The 18,307-nt window shown below is 34.7% G+C and overlaps 1 protein-coding gene across 1 annotated transcript in view; it reads left to right on the forward strand.

Moving 5' to 3' along the window:
- The window catches only part of Dnah3 (dynein heavy chain 3, axonemal), a 389,565-nt gene that overhangs the window by 9,761 nt on the left and 361,497 nt on the right, over positions 1-18,307 (forward strand). Inside the window, exons 3-7 of the mRNA XM_073981508.1 lie at positions 1,837-2,007; positions 2,071-2,661; positions 2,724-2,838; positions 3,147-3,649; positions 3,729-3,872. Of these exons, the coding sequence (XP_073837609.1) occupies positions 1,837-2,007; positions 2,071-2,661; positions 2,724-2,838; positions 3,147-3,649; positions 3,729-3,872 (1,524 nt within the window). The remainder of the gene's footprint in view (positions 1-1,836; positions 2,008-2,070; positions 2,662-2,723; positions 2,839-3,146; positions 3,650-3,728; positions 3,873-18,307) is intronic.

Consider the following 18,307-nt stretch of genomic DNA (forward strand, 5'->3'; position numbering starts at 1 on the left):
TTTTTTTGTAATCTAATTTAAAATCATTACCAAAGCGTTCTGGACCAATTTGTTCTCAAATCGCGCCATTTCGGAGCATTTTATGAAATTTTGACGCTATTGCAATTTTTGTTTTTTCTTTATAAACTCGTGAATTTTATGTTTATATTTATTGTACCTATCGAACAAGAGAATATAGTGTCATTTGCAACAAATTCGCGAAAGTTACAGACAGTTTTTAATGACTTTGCCTGTGAGAATTGTATTTTTTTCTATGAATATTTATTCAAACAAAGCAAATTTAAAATTATTAGTAGAAAAAATATCAAAAGGGTTTTAGTAATTACAGTCGGCGCGGAAACTTTTTTCACCGAATCGATCTTAAAAACGTGTTTTCATTATTAGGACAAAATTCCCCACGTGGTACTGGTGTTGTATTTTTGTAAAAAATATATACGATTCTCACAGGCAAAGTCAACAAAAACAGCCTATAACTTTCGCGACTTCGTTGCAAATGACCCCATATTCTTTTGTCCGGTAGGTACAAAAAATATAAACATAAAATTCACGAGTTTATAAAGAAAAAGCAAAAACTGCAATAGTGTCAAAAATTCATAAAATGGTCCAAAATGGCGCGATTTGAGAACAAATTGGTCCAGAACGCTTTGATAATGATTTTAAATTAGATTACAAAAAAATAAAAATTTTAATTAAAAGCAAATATGTTGTCATAACAGCTAAAATTAAAAAATGCATTATTGAACTTCAATGCATTTGGTGCGGAAACTTTTTTCGCGATAGAGAAAAATTGACGCCGTATTTCATAATAGTTTTCCATGCTCTACACGGCTATGTGGTGGTATTTTTTTGGTTATAGCCCTAATGTACATACGTATATGGGAGCTACATACAAATCTGAACCAAATTCGATATAATTTGCCAAAATTATGTCGAGACCGAATTCCGTCAAACATTCAAAATTTCTTTGAAATTGGGCAGCGTGTTTGATGCATCAAATACCAAATCTGCAACAAATAGCAAATTCATTTCTGGAACAAATTCGTGACACATTTGCGTTTTGCGTTTATAACATAAAGCGTGATCTTGAAGCGGAACTACACAATTTGAGTCACTAATTGAAATCAATGTATTTTATTGATATAAATCGACTATTTTAAGACATTTGTTTCATAAAACAAACAATGAATTGTAAAATAGGGCTTCCATGATCACAGTGTAATTTTATGGGAAAATGTTTTAATAAAAAATTTAAAATGTAACCTTTCCAATTTTTACGACAGATCCGAATTTCGTAAAGGTTTTGGCCTCAATATCGCACTGAAATGGCTGAAATTTGGTATTTATTATTCGTTGGGGATACACAGATTTCCATCTGAAATTCGTCGGTTATTGCTTGATGTCTTCAGATAGCCCTTTTCGAATCGTACCTCCCAATTTTGTAGATATTGCTCCATGTTTTGAAAATAACTACGATGATGCCCCATATGAGCTCTTTTGGAGGGAGAGTAGGAAGAGGAAGAACTTAGTACTTTTATAAACGAAAGGTAACTAAGTGTTCATAGACGAAAGGACCGTAATTTTTCCTTTTCAATGCAATACAGTATAAAAGTATACAAAGTTTGGCCCGGCCGAACTTAAAGTCGTTCTTACTTGCTGACATTAGGTCGTAACTGAGTTTTCACCGTAATTTACTTTCCCGTGTACAGCATTAGAGTATGTTTACATGAACAGAGAAAGGATGCACGAACAAATACAGTTAGGTGGGCTCGGCTCTTCAAACCATTAAATTCATGTCTAATCTTATCTAATCTTGTGGTTATGATCTTACACTTTTAGCCTTCGCGTGACGATCTCATGAAGTGGATAGAGAAGACACTAACTGAACGAAACCTACAAGCAACACCTTGGTTTGTGGAAAAAATTTTACAAATCTATGAAATGTTACTTGTACGACATGGTCTTATGGTAGTGGGTGGTCCAATGGGTGGTAAGACCACCGCTTGGCAGGTAATAATCACAAACTCCATTTTATTTTGATTGTTAGCATTTCTAAAATACTATTTCTTTAAGATTCTTGCCCATTGCTTACGTTGTCTGTCCACTGACGAGGCAGCCACCTTGCACGAGTACCCAACAAATTATCGCATTATTAATCCAAAAGCAATTACAATGGGACAACTTTATGGACGATTTGATCCCGTTTCTCATGAATGGTATGATGGTGTATTGGCCAAAACATTTCGGGAATTTGCAACCGGATCACCCAGTGAACGCTATTGGATATTCTTCGATGGACCAGTTGATGCTGTTTGGATTGAAAACCTAAACACAGTGTTGGATGATAATAAAAAGTTGTGTTTGATGTCTGGTGAAATTATCACAATGACCAAGCTAATGAATATGATGTTTGAGCCAGCTGACTTAGAGCAGGCATCTCCGGCAACTGTGTCACGTTGTGGCATGATATATATGGAGCCAGCGCAATTGGGATGGCGAGCATTACATAAATCATTTCTTAATGTTCTGTCGGAAAGTATCGGCCTCAACGACATTTATATGACATTGTTCGAGGAAATGGTTGAATGGTTAGTACCGGCAGCACTTGATATATTAATGGATTGTAAAAAAATGTTGGAAACTTCGGCTATATATCAGTACCAGGTTTGGTTTTTGTGTGACCTCTTTTTGATTATGTGTAATATAATTTGACTATATTTTTCCAGATGTTTTCTCGTTTCTTTTTCCATTTCTTGGATAAACACAAAACGTTTAACCAAGTCTGGTTTCAACAAATGTTTCTGTTTTGTTATGCCTGGGCTTACGGATCGCATTTACAAGGTATGTATTTCAAAAGGATAGTTCGAACATTAAATCCTTTACACCACAATGATTGGATTTGGTATCAAAAAATGTAGACAAACTTTGTTTTCGAATAATGTTTGCTTTTAAAGAAGATGTTTATAACATCCTCCATGCCTACACACTCCAAATTGCTACAATAAATGCAAGTCTAGCTATGAATCGATTTAATTTTCTGTGTGAAATTTGTGCGAGCCATCATTGAATATAACAGAAAATTTTTTCATTGTTTAATAGGTTTAATCTGATCTCACATGTTCATTATTTTTTTTTTAATTTCTTCATAGTCAACGGTATAAAACATTTCGACACCATAATACGCAAAGTTCTATATGGAGCAAATGATGTCTATCCCCGTCCAAAATACTTTTCCCTAAATCGAGGTCAAATATTTCCCGAAAAACTAACCCTTATGGATTATCGCTTCGATGAACAAGAAAATTGGTGGACATGGCAAAAATCAGGCGACGATCCAACAGCAGCAATTTCATTATTTCCAGAAGGTTCCCAAATCAGTGAATTAATCGTACCCACCAATGAATCTGGTTATCTGACATATTGGCAAGAGTTTTGTTTAAATGCTGGATATCCTATGCTCGTGATCGGTCCTACTGGTACAGGTAAAAGTGCCATTTTAACAAGTAATTTAATGGCCCTACCCAAACAATCGAACATGATAAATATTATTAACTTTTCGGCACGGACCTCAGCACAGCTGGTACAAGATACGATAATGTCGAAATTAGACAGAAGACGTAAAGGTGTATATGGCCCTCCTGTTGGCAAAAAGGTATGTAGATGTGACCAGAAAATAAAATATGAAACCTAATCAAATAAATACTATGCGTATTTTTTGTTTTGTTTTGCAGTGTATTGTCTTTTGTGACGATGTCTCGATGCCAAGCAAGGATACTTATGGATCTCAACCACCACTTGAATTAGTTCGTCAATGGTTAGATCACGGTTATTGGTCGGATTTAACAGATACAAGCAAAATTGACCTAATTGATATGGTAAGTACATATTACACTGTGCAACAAAATGGAGCTCGAGGTCTGGGAGGTGAAAAACCCCAAAGGGCAGATCCGCCGTGAGTCGAACATTTGAGTTATAGCGTGATGAATTTTTCACTGAAGACCATATAAGCCATCAGATATTGGCGTTATATCTCTGTTCGCTGTTATTTTGGCTTATTTTTGATATGACATGTTTTCAGTTAAATCTAATAAGGATCTTTTTCGTAGAACATTTCGACCTTCTAACTCACTTCAATGTCCTTTTCGTCCCTTATTTTAAGAACCGCTATAAAAGTACCACAAGATGGTGTTTTTCAGCTTCGAAATGTTCTTTAAAAATGTCGCTCAGAAAATTTAAGGTAGGACTCCAATTGTCAACTAATCGATTTTGTCGCGTTTACGTGGTCATTTTTGACATTTGTGTGTGCTAGTTTGGTGTTACCATGTTAATATGTGTCATTTAGTTAAGATCTATAAATTAAAATAAAATTTTGTTATCAATTTTACGGTTTCCACTCAGGATATTGTAAAAAGTTGTTTGTCAAAACAATCTTCAAATGTTAAACCCTTTTATTATATTTATATTTTGTATCTTTTTATTTTTTATTTATATATTTATTTTATTTTTTATATTTTGTACTTTTTATTTTTTGCTTTATATTTTATATTCTATGTTTTATATTAGTTTATAGTTTATATTTAATTTTGTATATTTCACTTTCTGGGTGCCACCGTGGTGCAATGGTATGCACGACCGCCTTGCACGCTGAAGGTCGTGGGTTCGATTCCCCGGCCAGGCAACATCAAAAATTTTTCAGCGGTGGCAAAATACCCCTCAGTAATGTTGGTGACATTTCCTGAGTATTTGAGCCATGTAAAAACTTCTCTACAAAGTGGTGTCTTAAGACACGCCGTTCGGACTCGGCGATAAACAGTAGGTCCCATATCATTGAGCTAATATGAATCGGGGTGCACTCATTGATATGAGAGAAGTCTCCCTTGTCCCTTCAGCGATGTTTGTGGAGTAATTATAATTATATTATATTTCACTTTTTACATTTTATTTTTTTACATTTTATATTTTGTACTTTTTATTTTACATTTTATGTTTTATATTTTATATATTATATTTTAGGTTTTATATTTTATATTCTATGTTTTATAATTTATATTTTATGTTTTATTGTTTATAATTTATATTTTATATTCTATGTTTCATATTTTATATTTAATAGTTTATATTTTATACTTTATGTTTTATAATTTATATTTTATGTTTTATATTCTATGTTTTATATTTTATATTTTCTATTTTATAGTTTATCTATATATATAAAAGAGCTTAGTTATGAGTGAGTGAATGGAAGGGTACGAAAAGTACTAAAAGGTACTAAATATGGTACCCTTTGTATTAGGCAAACGGGAAGAGCTAGAATTCTGAAATTTGGAATGAGGGTCACTGATGGAGAGTTAGAAAGATGTACCAAAGGGTTTTGGGAAATTCGACCTCTAAGTGTACGAAAAGTACGAAATTTAGTACCAATTGTATATTTTGAATGGATTTAGCTAGAAACATGGAATTTGGTATGGAAATGAAGGTTGGGAAGTGGTGTTTATAAAAGGAAATGGTTTGTGAAATTCGTACTCATGTGTGAGAAAAGTACTAAATGGTACTAAATTTAGTACAATTTGGATTTGGGTGAAAGGATGGAGCTGGAAATCTAAAATTTGGATTTAAGATTACTGACGGAGTATAGGGGTAGTTTTGGAAAATCGTACTTATGTGTAGGTAAAGTACTAAATTTAGTACAATTTGGACTTGGAGGAACGAATAGAGCTAGAGTTCTGAAATTTGGAATTAAGATTACTGTTGGACTGTAGGATTGAGTTAGTCGGATAGAGCTGGAGTGTAGGATTGAGGTAGTTTTGAAAATTCTTACTTATGGGTACGGAAAGTACTAAATTTGGTACAATTTGGATTTGGGTAAACGGATACAGCAAGAAACATAAAATTTGGAATTAAGATTACAGTTGTAGTGTAGGATTGAGATATGTGTACGAAAAGTTCTAAATGGTACTAAATTTGGTATAATTTGGATTTGGGTAAACGGAATCCTGACATTTGGAATTAAGATTACTGATGGAGTGAAGGATTGAGGTAGTTTTGGAAATTCATACTTTTGGGTACGGAAAGTACTAAATGTACTAAATTTGGTACAAATTGGATATGCGTGGACAGATAGAGCTGGAATCCTGAAGTTTGGAATTGAGATTACTTATGGATTGTAGGATTTAGGTATTTATGGAAATTCATACTTATGGATATGGAAAATGGTACTACTTAGTGGTACTTAATTTGATACAATTTGGATTTAGGTGAACAGATAGAGCTGCAATCCTGAAATTTATAATTAAGGTTACTTATGGAGTGTAGGATTGAGGTTATTTTGGAAATTCGTACTTATGGGTACGGAAAGTACTAAATTTTGTACAATTTGGACTTGGAGGAACGAACAGAGCTAGAGTTCTGAAATTTGGAATTAAGATTACTGTTGGACTGTAGGATTGAGTTAGTCGGATAGAGCTGGAGTGTAGGATTGAGGTAGTTTTGAAAATTCTTACTTATGGGTACGGAAAGTCCTAAATTTGGTACAATGTGGAGATTGGTGAACGGATAGCGCTGGAATCCGGATATTTGAAATTAACATTGCTGTTGGATTGTAGGTTTGAGATGGTTTTAGAAATTCGTACTTTTGAGTACGAAAGTACTAAATGGTACTAAATTTGGTTCAATTTGGATTTGAGTGAACGGAGAGAGCTGGAATCCTGAAATTTAGATTACTGTTGGAGTGTAGGACAGATATAGTTTTGGAAGTTCGAACTTATGGTCAAGAAAAGTACTAAATGGTACTAAATTTGGTACAATTTAGATTTGGGTGGACGGATAGAGGTGAAATTCGGAATTACTGTTGAAGATAGTTACGAAAAGTATTAATAGTATTATGAATAGAGGTGGAATTCGGAAATTTGGTATTATAGCTGCTGTTAGTGTGTAGGATTGAGATATGGATGTGGTCGTGGATATACGTACAATAAGTGTACGAAAATTACTAAATAGCACAGGATTTGGTTCAAACTGTAATTGCGTAAATGGGTAGAACTGAAATTGTGAAATTCGGTATTAGTGTAGCAGTTGACGTTTAGAGTAGATATAGAGAGGAAGTTTTGGAAATTCGTACTTATGTATACGAAAAGCCCTAAATCGCGGTTTTTCAAACTTATACATATTATAAGTACTAAATTTGGTAACAGTTTGGTGTTGCATGAAGGGATATAGGTGGAATTTCGAATTGTTGTATGAGGGATTGTGTTGGTGTTTAGATAAGGTTTTTTTAAATGCATACAAATTCTGAAATTAGGTTGTGGACTGGCTGATTTATTGAGAAAAACGAAATGTACTAAATGGTATTAAATTTGACGTTGGTTGTAGCAATGAAGCTGGAATGATATAATTAGTGTGTGAAAAGTATAAAATTGCACAATAAATTTGGTATTGGGCTAAGGAATAGAAGTGAAATTCTTATTTATTTGTCAGGTTGATTGTTAGAGGTGGTCGTACAATAAGTGTACTAGAAGTATTAAATAATACTAAATATTGTAGCATTGGTATTGAATGAATCGATAAATGAAATTTTATGAGGACAACTGTTGAGATTGGTTCAGAATGTTTATTAAAATCCGCCTTTAAATATATGAAAGATTTCTACATGTAATACCATTGACATTGGGTGAACAATTAGAGCTAAAACTGTAACTTTTGAGCTAAGGTCCTGGATTTTCAACAAAATTGTTTTTATTTTTGTTGTCTATTCTGAACGTTGTTGTAAGTTCATTTGAAAAAGTAGATATATGCGGCTAATGTTTTACAAGAAAGTTTTTACACCCTGAGAATAAAAAGACCTAAGATAAAATGTCTCAAAAATTACTGTTATATAGGGTAACATATTTTGAATAAAGGTTTTCTACATTTTTATATCACAAATTTCTAACCCCGTTGGAAAATCTGGATCAAAATTTCAAAATACCCATACCTTTCTAATAAAACATGGACTGAAATTTAAAGTGTAGGCCGCTGTTGAAGTGTAGAGGTCTTTTTTTATACTCGAACAAAACGTGTACGAACAGTACTTGAATGAAATTAAATATCAATTCAAATAGGTATTAGTACATAAAAATTTTCACTATGTGGGGAGGGTATTATAACTTGGTTTTGGCCAAAAAGTTTGTAACGCATCGAAATAATGGTCGTAGACCCATACTTTTATATACCAAACTGAATGTCTCGACGAGCTGAGTCGATCTGGCTATGTGTGTCCGTCCGTCAGTCTTTCCGTACATCCGTCTGTCCATCTAAACTTTGTAATCACGCTACAGGTCGCAATTTTGATCGGATCGTCACGAAATTTTGGATGTTGATGGGGGTCCCGGAGGGGAAGAAGCCTATTGGTATTTTGGTGATGGTCGGATAATATTTAGGGGTCGGAATGGGCAAAAAACGTATGTGGATAAAAAGACAACGTTGTTTTCCAAAGCGAATATCTCAGCTTCTATACGGGGTATACTAAAAGCAAAACCTGACAATAAAAGTAGAAAATATCACCCTTCTAATGATGTAAAGTAGGTTCTCGTAGGTGATCAAGCAACGAATATATCGGAATAGCCCCTAATAGAACCCAACTTTTTATTTTTGCGATTTTAATTATAATGACGAATATCACAGCTTTGCTGGGGAACTTTCCAAAAGCAAAGCCTGGCTATGAAAGTAGAAGATCCCATCTTTACAATGATTTAAACTAGGTCGGCGTAGGTGACCAAATAACGGAGATATCGCAATAGTCGGTAATACATCCCATTTTTCCACTTCTTTGGAAATCACGCTACAGATCTCAATTTTGATCGTATCGTCACGAAATGTTGAGGGTTAATGGGGGTCACACAGATGAAGAAGCCTATTGATTTTGGTGATGGTCGGATAGTATTTAGGGGTCGTAATGGGCAAAAAAACTTGTTTGGAGAAAAAGACAAGGTTTTTTTCCGAAGCGAATATCTCAGCTTCAATATGGGGTATACCAAAAGCAGAACCTGGCCATGAAAGTAGAAAATATCGCCTTTCTAATGATGTAAAGTAGGTTCTCGTAGTTGATCAAACAACGAATATATCGCAAAAGCCGCTAATAAAACCCAACTTTTTATTTTTGCGATTTTAATAATAATGACGAATATCACAGCTTCGGTTGGGAATCTTCCAAAAACAAAGTCTGACTATGAAAGTAGAAAATCCCATCTTTACAGTGATGCAAAGTAGGATGGCGTAGGTGGCCACATAACGGAGATATCACAATATTCGGCAATACACACCATTTTTTCATTTTTTTGTAATCGCAATTTTGATCGGATCGGATGGGGATCCTACAGAGAAAGAAGCCTATTGATTTTGGTGATGGTCGGATAATATTCAGGGGTCGGAATGGGCAAAAAACTTATTTGGAGAAAAAGTTAACGTTCTATTTCAAAGCGAATATCTCCGCTTCTAAAAAGGGTATATCAAAAGCAAGACATGCTAATGAAAGAAGAAAATATCACCTTTGCAACGATGTTACGTAGGTTGTCGTAGGTGATCAAACGACGAAGATATCGCAAAAGCCGCTAATAGAACACAACTTTTCATTTTTGCGATTTTAATAATAATGACGAATATCACAGCTTTGGTTCGGGACCTTCCAAAAGCAAAGTCTGACAATGAAAGTAAAAAATCCCATCATTACAATGATGTAAAGCAGGTTGGCGTAGGTATCCAAATAACGGAGATATCGCAATAGTCGGTAATACATCCCATTTTTCCACTTTTTAGAAAATCACGCTACAGGTCGCAATTTTAATTGGATCGTCTCGAAATTTTGGGTGTTATTGGGGGTCCCACAGAGGAAAAAATCTTTTGATTTTTGATAATGGTCAGATATTATACCGGGGTCGGAATGTGACAAAAAAAATATTTGGAAAAAAGATCAACGTTTTATTTCAAAGCTAATATCTCTCTTCTGTAGGAGGTATATCGAAAGCAAAACCTGGCAAGGAAAGTAGAAAATATCACCCTCACAACGATGTGAAGTAAGTTGTCATAGGTGGTCAAACAACAGAGATATAGCAATAGTCGGTAATCTATCCCTTTTTCCTTTTTTGTGCAATCACACTACGAAATTTTAATCGGATCCTCACGAAATTTTGGGGGTTGATGGGGGTCTAACAGAGATGGTTGGCATACGTCCCACTTGTCCATTTTTTATTTGGGTTGTACTGTCGATGCACTTAAATGCGTTTCAAAAAAATTGACCTGTGTTAATGAAGACATTCAGAGCAAAGGCGCAAAGCTATCCCAATTTTAATATTTTGAATTTTATTAGTCAAAATCTTATGAACAGTGGTAGTGGTGTAGGGTATCACATAGTCGGCCCGACCCGACTATATCCTTGGCTCACTTTTTTTAAAATATCCCAAAAAATACCCCTCAGTAATGTTGGCGACATTTCCTGAGTATTTCAGCCATGTAAAACTTCTCTACAAAGTGGTGTCTTAAGACACGCCGTTCGGACTCGGCGATAAACCGTAGGTTCCATATCATTGAGCTAATATGAATCGGGGTGCACTCATTGATATGAGAGAAGTCTCCCTGGTCCCGTATGGGATGTTTGTGGAACAATTATATATATTTTATATTTAATATTTTATGCTTTATGTTTTACAATTTATATTTTATGTTTTATATATTATTTTATACCCTCAGCCTTTAGGCTAGAAAGGGTATATACACATTCATACGGGCAAAATGTACCTCATCGAAATAATGGTTTTAGACCCCAAGTATGTTTGGACGAAATGTGTTTCAGACAATTTCTAGTCGATTTAGCAATGTCTGTCTGTCTGGCTGGCTGGCTGGTGCGCACGATAACTCTCAAACGGATCTGCCGTTTCGGTCCAAAATGTGGCCTTCGTAATATTCTGTGCAAACTTAGTTTAAGTTCGAAGATAAGCCATATCGGTCCACTCCTTCAGGTACCTCTCCCACAAAAGTTCAAAAATATTCGGAAAAATTGTGCGTACGATAACTCTTGATGGGAGTGGCAGATTTGGTCAGGTTCTAATATGGACTATATTTGTCCACTCCATCGGGTACCTCCCACACACATTTTTGGATAAATTCACCTTAAGACCTGCTCTCAGATCACTTTGATTTTTGTTGAAGCAACTTGCATTCGCTGCCTCATTTACGAGAGCTCGAACCGAATACTGCGTTCGTCCACACTTTGCATATCGTAATATTTCTTCGAATATTAGATGAAATTCGAAGGTGGAAGGAGTGGACCTTCCGATACCTCCCCCACAAAAGTTCGAAAATATTTGCTAAAATGGTACTCTAAATATTGTCGAAGCTCAGTTTAAAAAAGCCCTATCAATCGCAAATTTTTGCGCTTTAATCCTATCAATATTGTTTTGAACACCTCCCTAAATACGTAAGTTTTTTTTGGAAAAAAAAGTATTTTATTCCAAACAGGCTGAGGCTTTATCTCAGTCGGCAATATCGACTGATACTTTTTTACTTGTTTATATTTTATTTTTTATATTTCACATTTTATATTTTACATTTTATATATTTGCATTTTTATATATTTTTTATTTTTTATATTTTATGTTATATATTTTACATTTCATAATTTATATTTTGTATTTTATATTTTAAATGTTATATTTTATGTTTTATAATTAATTTTTTATATTTTATATTTTACATTATATTTTATCTTTAAAATTTTATGTTTTATTATGTTGTGCATATTTTTGAACATATTTTTACATATTTGCATAAAATGAACGTATGAAAAAATATATACACGGATTTGTGGTCTAAATATCCCACCGAAATGGCTGAAATTTGGTATTAGGTCTTCGTTAGGGGTATGAAACTTTACACCTGAAAATTGTCCGCATGGGTCCAAGTCTTCAGATAGCCCCCATAGAACGGTTCCTCCCGATTTCCAATATTTTAAAGGTTGTGGCATCAAAATCACTCTGAAATGGCTGACATTTTGTATTAAGTCTTCGTTGGGAGTATAAAGTCTTCCACCTAAAATTTGTCCGCATGGGTCCACGTCTTCAGATAGTCCCCATAGAACGGTACCACTCGATTTTCGGTATTTTGAAGGTTGTGGCTGTGGCTATACATTTCTCTATTTTATTGACTTGTCTGAAGAGAATTTTAAACAGAAAAATTGTATACACAAACATTTTTGTGCCTATTATTTGTTGCATAAGAAAATATGTAAAATACATACATTTTGCATATGCACATATTATTTTTTGCATATTCAAAATTTATGCATTTTGCATATGTCATATGTTTCGATTGAAATTTAGTTAGAAGCCAATAATATGCCCAGTCCCAAAATTTGACTTGAATCGGACCAAAAATAGGGGTTGCATAAAATTCTGCTCTCTAGTCATATGGCACTCATACCTTCAGAGAGAATTTTATGAATTATTTAAAACACAATACCCTTACATCAATTTCAAATATGGTTCATTAGCAGGAACAACATTCCAAAATAATTTCAGTTGTTGAAGTGTTTAAATACAATTCATTATTTAAAGAGGATAAAAATTATGTTGTTGAGTTTACTCAACGCATATTACAGCTATGAAAAACAAACTGTTACATGTAATTAGGGCTTAAGCTGATTTCATTTATGAATATGTAAATACAAACAGACATTGCGTATGAAAAATGGGGAGGACCGGTTTATGATAAAATGTACGCATATTAAAATAGCTTCGAATTAGAAGTTATGTAATTTTAAGAACACTATATACTGGAAGGGTAAACTTGCAGAAACAGAGCGACAAAAACGATTAGTTGCCAATGAGAGCCGTACCTAAAATTTTCTGAGAGACATTTTTCCAGAACATTTCGAAGCTGAAAAACGTCATCTTGAGGTACTTTTATAGCGGCTCTTAAAATAAAGGACGAAAAGGACATAGAAGGAAGCGAGTTAGAAGGTCGAAATACTCTACGAAAATAATCCTCCTTCGATTTGACTGCAGACATGCCATCTCAAAAATAAGCTAAAGCAAAAGTTAACAAAGATATAACGCTAATTCCTGATGGCTTACTGGGTCTCTAGCAAAAACTTCATCACGCCATAACGCGGAAGTTCGACTCAAGGCGGATCTGTCCATCGGTGTTCTTAATATACTCACCAAGGGCTTTCATCTCAAACAGGAATTATCTCTGGCTAAACTGGCTATAAACTGGTTGAAAAGTCATCTAGAGATCAACCACTTTGAACAGCAAAAAATTTCGACAATTGTATTTTGAAAGTTCAATTTTTTGTATTTTGAAGGTTGAGGGTGTGATTATGCATTTCTCTATTTAATTGACTTTTCTGAACGAAACGAACTTTTCATACCCTCCACCATAAAATATTCTGAACTAAAATGGAATAATTAGTTTTCATTCTTGTCCCCAACTTTAAGTGGGTACGTTAAAATGTCAGATAATGTACATAAAATGCTTCATTCGGGAGGCCCTTTTTTATGGTGCCTATATCTAACTATTATGTTGATAATTTTTGGTGGGCTAGAAATTGGGAGGTACCGGTTTATAGGGGTTATAATAAAACATGGACCTATTTTGACAGTTTGTGATGGGAGCCTTAAATGTCAAATAACTCCTAATTCGGTTAAAAATGGTAGCTAGAATCCTCAAAATACCGATAATCGGTACATAACGTGGGAACTTTAAATGTCATTAACAGCTAGTTCGGAGGTATGTGGGCTAAAAGAAAATATTAACTTAAATGAACAATTTTTGTTGCAGAATTTCTGATGGCCTTTAAATTTCAAATTACGGAAAGTTCGTCCAAAAATAAAGCTAAGGTACGGAAAATCGGGAGGTTTGTTTTGTGGCTAAACCAAACATGGACATACGTTCGGTTAAAAATTTTAAGGAAAATATTGGGGCTAAGTTGAAAATTGTTGATGCAGATGTGTGGTGACCACTACAACCTTCAAATGTCAAATTACAGTTAGCTAAAATTGCCAAATTACTGAAAATTGGGAGGTACCGTTATATGGGAGCTATATCCGAACATGGACCTATGTTGACAATTTTTGATGGAGAGGTGTTGTGACCACTAAGAACTTCAAATGTCAAATTACTGCTAGTTTGTTTAAATATTGTGGCTAAAATGATCAAATTACTGAAAATCGGGAGGTACTTTTATATGGGGGCTTTATCAATACATCGACCTTTCTGACAATTTTTGGTGGAGAGGTGTGGTGACCACTAAGAATTTCAAATGTCAAATGTTCAAATTACAGATAATTCGTTAAAACTTGTAAACATGGACCTATGTTCATAATTTTTCGAATATAAGTTTTTTGGTCACTAAGAACCCTAAATATAAAATTATATCTAATTCGGTCTAGAAATGTGACTTAAATGGGATGGGGGCTATTCCAAAACATGGACCTATGTCCACTAGTTATATAAGTTTATTGACATTTAAGAACCCTAAAAGTCAATTTATAGCTAAATCGGTTTGAAAATGTAGCTAAAAACGTCAAAATGCCGTAAATCGGGGGTTATGCCAAGACGTGGACCTATGTCCACAACTTTTGTTATATAAGTTTAATGACATTTAACAACCCTAAATGTCAAATTATAGCTAAATCGGTCTGAAAAAGTAGCTAAAAACGTCAAAATACCGCAAATCGGGGGGGTACCGTTATATGTAGGCTATACCAAAACGTGGACCGATATAGCCCATCATCGAACTTGACCTGCCTGCAAACAAAAGACGCATTTTCCCAAAATTTCAGACAAGAACTTCAAATGTCAAATGTTCAAATTACAGCTAATTCGGTTAAAACTTGTAGGTAAAAATCTCAAAATACCGAAAATCGGGAGGTACCGTTATATGGGGCTATACCAAAACATGTACCTATGTTCATAATTTGTTCGAATATAAGCTTTTTGGTCACTTAGAACCCTAAATATCAAATTATAGCTAATTCGGTCTGGAAATGTGACTTAAAACGTCAAAATACCTGAAATCGGGCGGTAACGTTATATGGGGGCTATTCCAAAACATAGACCTATATCCACTAGTTTTGTTATATAAGTTTATTGACACTTAAGAACCCTAAATGTCAATTTATAGCTAAATCGGTCTGAAAATGTAGCTTAAAACGTCAAAATACCGTAAATCGGGGGGTACCGTTATATGGGGGCTATACCGAAACGTGAACCTATGTCAAAAACGTTTGTTATATAAGTTTATTGACACTTAAGAGCCCTAAATGTCAAATTATAGCTAAATCGGCCAGAACATGTAGCTAAAAACGTCACAATACCGTAAATCGGGGGTACCGTTATATGGGGGCTATACCAAAACGTAGACCTATGTCAAAAACTTTTGTTATATAAGTTTATTGACACTTAAGAACCCTAATTGCCAAATTATAGCTAAATCGGTCTGAAAATGTAGTAAAAATCTCAAAATACCGAAAATCGGGAGGTACCGTTATATGGGGCTATACCAAAACATGTACCTATATTCATAATTTTTTCGAATATAAGTTTTTTGGTCACTTAGAACCCTAAATATCAAATTATAGCTAATTCGGTCTGGAAATGTGACTTAAAACGTCAAAATACCTGAAATCGGGCGGTAACGTTATAAGGGGGCTATTTCAAAACATGGACCTATGTCCACTAGTTTTGTTATATAAGTTTATTGACACTTAAGAGCCCTAAATGTCAAATTATAGCTAAATCGGCCAGAACATGTAGCTAAAAACGTCACAATACCGTAAATCGGGGGGTACCGTTATATGGGGGCTATACCAAAACGTAGACCTATGTCAAAAACTTTTGTTATATAAGTTTACTGACACTTCAGAACCCTAATTGTCAAATTATAGCTAAATCGGTCTGAAAATGTAGCTAAAAACGTCAAAATCCCGTAAATCCGGGGGTACCGTTATATGGGGGCTATACCAAAACGTGTAACTATGTCCACAAGTTTTGTTATATAAGTTTATTGACACTTAAGAGCCCTAAATGTCAAACTATAGCTAAATCGGTCTGGAAATGTAGCTAAATACGTCAAAATACCGTAAATCGGGGGGTACCGTTATATGGGGCTATACCAAAACGTGGACCTATGTCCACAACTTTTGTTATATAAGTTTATTGACACTTAGGAACCCTAATTGTCAAATTATAGCTAAATCGGTCTGAAAATGTAGTAAAAATCTCAAAATACCGAAAATCGGGAGGTACCGTTATATGGGGCTATACCCAAACATGTACCTATGTTCATATTTTTTTGAATATAAGTTTTTTGGTCACTTAGAACCCTAAATATCAAATTATAGCTAATTCGGTCTGGAAATGAGACTTAAAACGTCAAAATACCTGAAATCGGGCGTTAACGTTATATTTGGGCTATTCTAAAACATTGATCTACGTCCACTAGTTTTGTTATATAAGTTTATTGACACTTAAGAGCCCTAAATGTCAAACTATAGCTAAATCGGTCTGAAATTGTAGGGGGTACCGTTATATGGGGGCTATACCAAAACGTGAACCTATGTCAAAAACGTTTGTTATATAACTTTATTGACACTTAAGAGCCCTAAATGTCAAATTATAGCTAAATCGGTCAGAACATGTAGCTAAAAACGTCACAATACCGTAAATCGGGGCGGTCCCGTTATATGGGGTGTTTAAGTTCAAATGTGATTTTTATTCTAATTCGACTGACTTTCAGTCATGTGTCAACCCCCCTTGTCAGAAATAGTCTACTACGTAAATCATCCAACTTTGCGCTTTCGGCGCAAAGTAATATTGACATATTCTGACAAGAGAGGTTGACAGTTTGCCCGCCAAAGTCTAGTTAAAGCTGCGTTTGAGTAGAGTGTGTTATTCGACACACAACAAACGAACTACGTTCACGGACTTCGTCCAAATAACATTACTAACAAGTATTGTTTACGAAAAAAGGTAAAAGCTTTACGAGCAAAAATCCAATAAATATACCAAACACCAATACTAAAAACCCTTGTGTTTTTATTTTTCTTCTTTTTCGTTTATTTACACCGCACAACCTCTACGAGGCAAACACCAACAAAAGCTACGCTTTAAAATATACAGTCCCCTCATCACTTGGTGTTCCACCTAAACTTTCTGCTTTCGCTGCTAAATATCTGGTCTCTTCAGGCTGGATTAAACATTTGGTCCATTCGTACCGGATAAAAGCAAGCAAGGATTTCATCCACTACGCCTGGCTCCGTCAGCATCATCAACAATTTCATCAATACAAAAGGTACGTACTGTCAGTTTTCTACGAAAGTGAGCAGTGTAACCCTTTAAACAATAACAACACAAAAATAAAAACATCCATCGATCGCCTTACAATAGTGCCGCGTTAGTGTTTTTGTTGTAATATTCTCTTTCGAAATTTGCAATAATAATTCTCTTATTTTTGTTACGCGAAAATAAGCATAAAACGTGTGGTGTAACTAGCAGCAGTGATCAGTGATTTTTATAAAAACAACTGTGCTTGATATTTAGTGGTCAATTTCATGCATAAAAAAGAATAAGAGAAATTGGCAACAACAACATATCCAGCACTGCAATTCTGTTGTGTGTAGTAACAACAACTACAATAAGATCACTTATCAGTGCTGTAGTTTCGTTCATTTTGTTTCGATTATTAAGAAGTAAATAATCGGTAACCACATTTGCGGTATAATAAAGCGGGTCGTAAAAAAAAAATACCAAGAGATACTGTTACATTATGGGAGCAAAGCATTACAAATAAGTCAGCTTTGTCTTTATGGAAAGATCTGGATATCTTTCTTACGGAAAGAATCCAAACCTTAGATTGTCTTCGCAATATAAAGGGCTTAGATTCGAAACCCATCTCCAATGGTAAAAATCAAAAAAGACATTCTCCGAATGCACCATCTTCTAATTCACCCTTTTCCAATTCTAAGAAATATTGCCCAGTATGTCCCCGACAGAGCATCATCTTCGAATTTGTGGGGAATTTCAAAACCTTTCAGTTCCTGATCGTTTTGATATTGTAAAACGGAATTACTGTTGTGCCAACTGTCTTTCTCGTGGGCACCATGTCAAGGATTGCAGTAGCCGTTTTAATTGTTCTTACTGCAATAAAAGACACCACAGTCTTTTACATCGTGAGATGACAGTAGGATCTCCCATTTCGGCGATAGCATCGCCATCGACTTCTATTTCTAGTCGTCGATTTAGTTCTGATACTGGTTCCCAATCAAATTCGACTCCGAGTTCG

Source organism: Musca autumnalis, unplaced genomic scaffold, assembly GCF_047663935.1.
Source record: "Musca autumnalis isolate F117 unplaced genomic scaffold, ASM4766393v1 scaffold_4, whole genome shotgun sequence".
Taxonomy (NCBI): Eukaryota; Metazoa; Arthropoda; class Insecta; order Diptera; family Muscidae; genus Musca; species Musca autumnalis.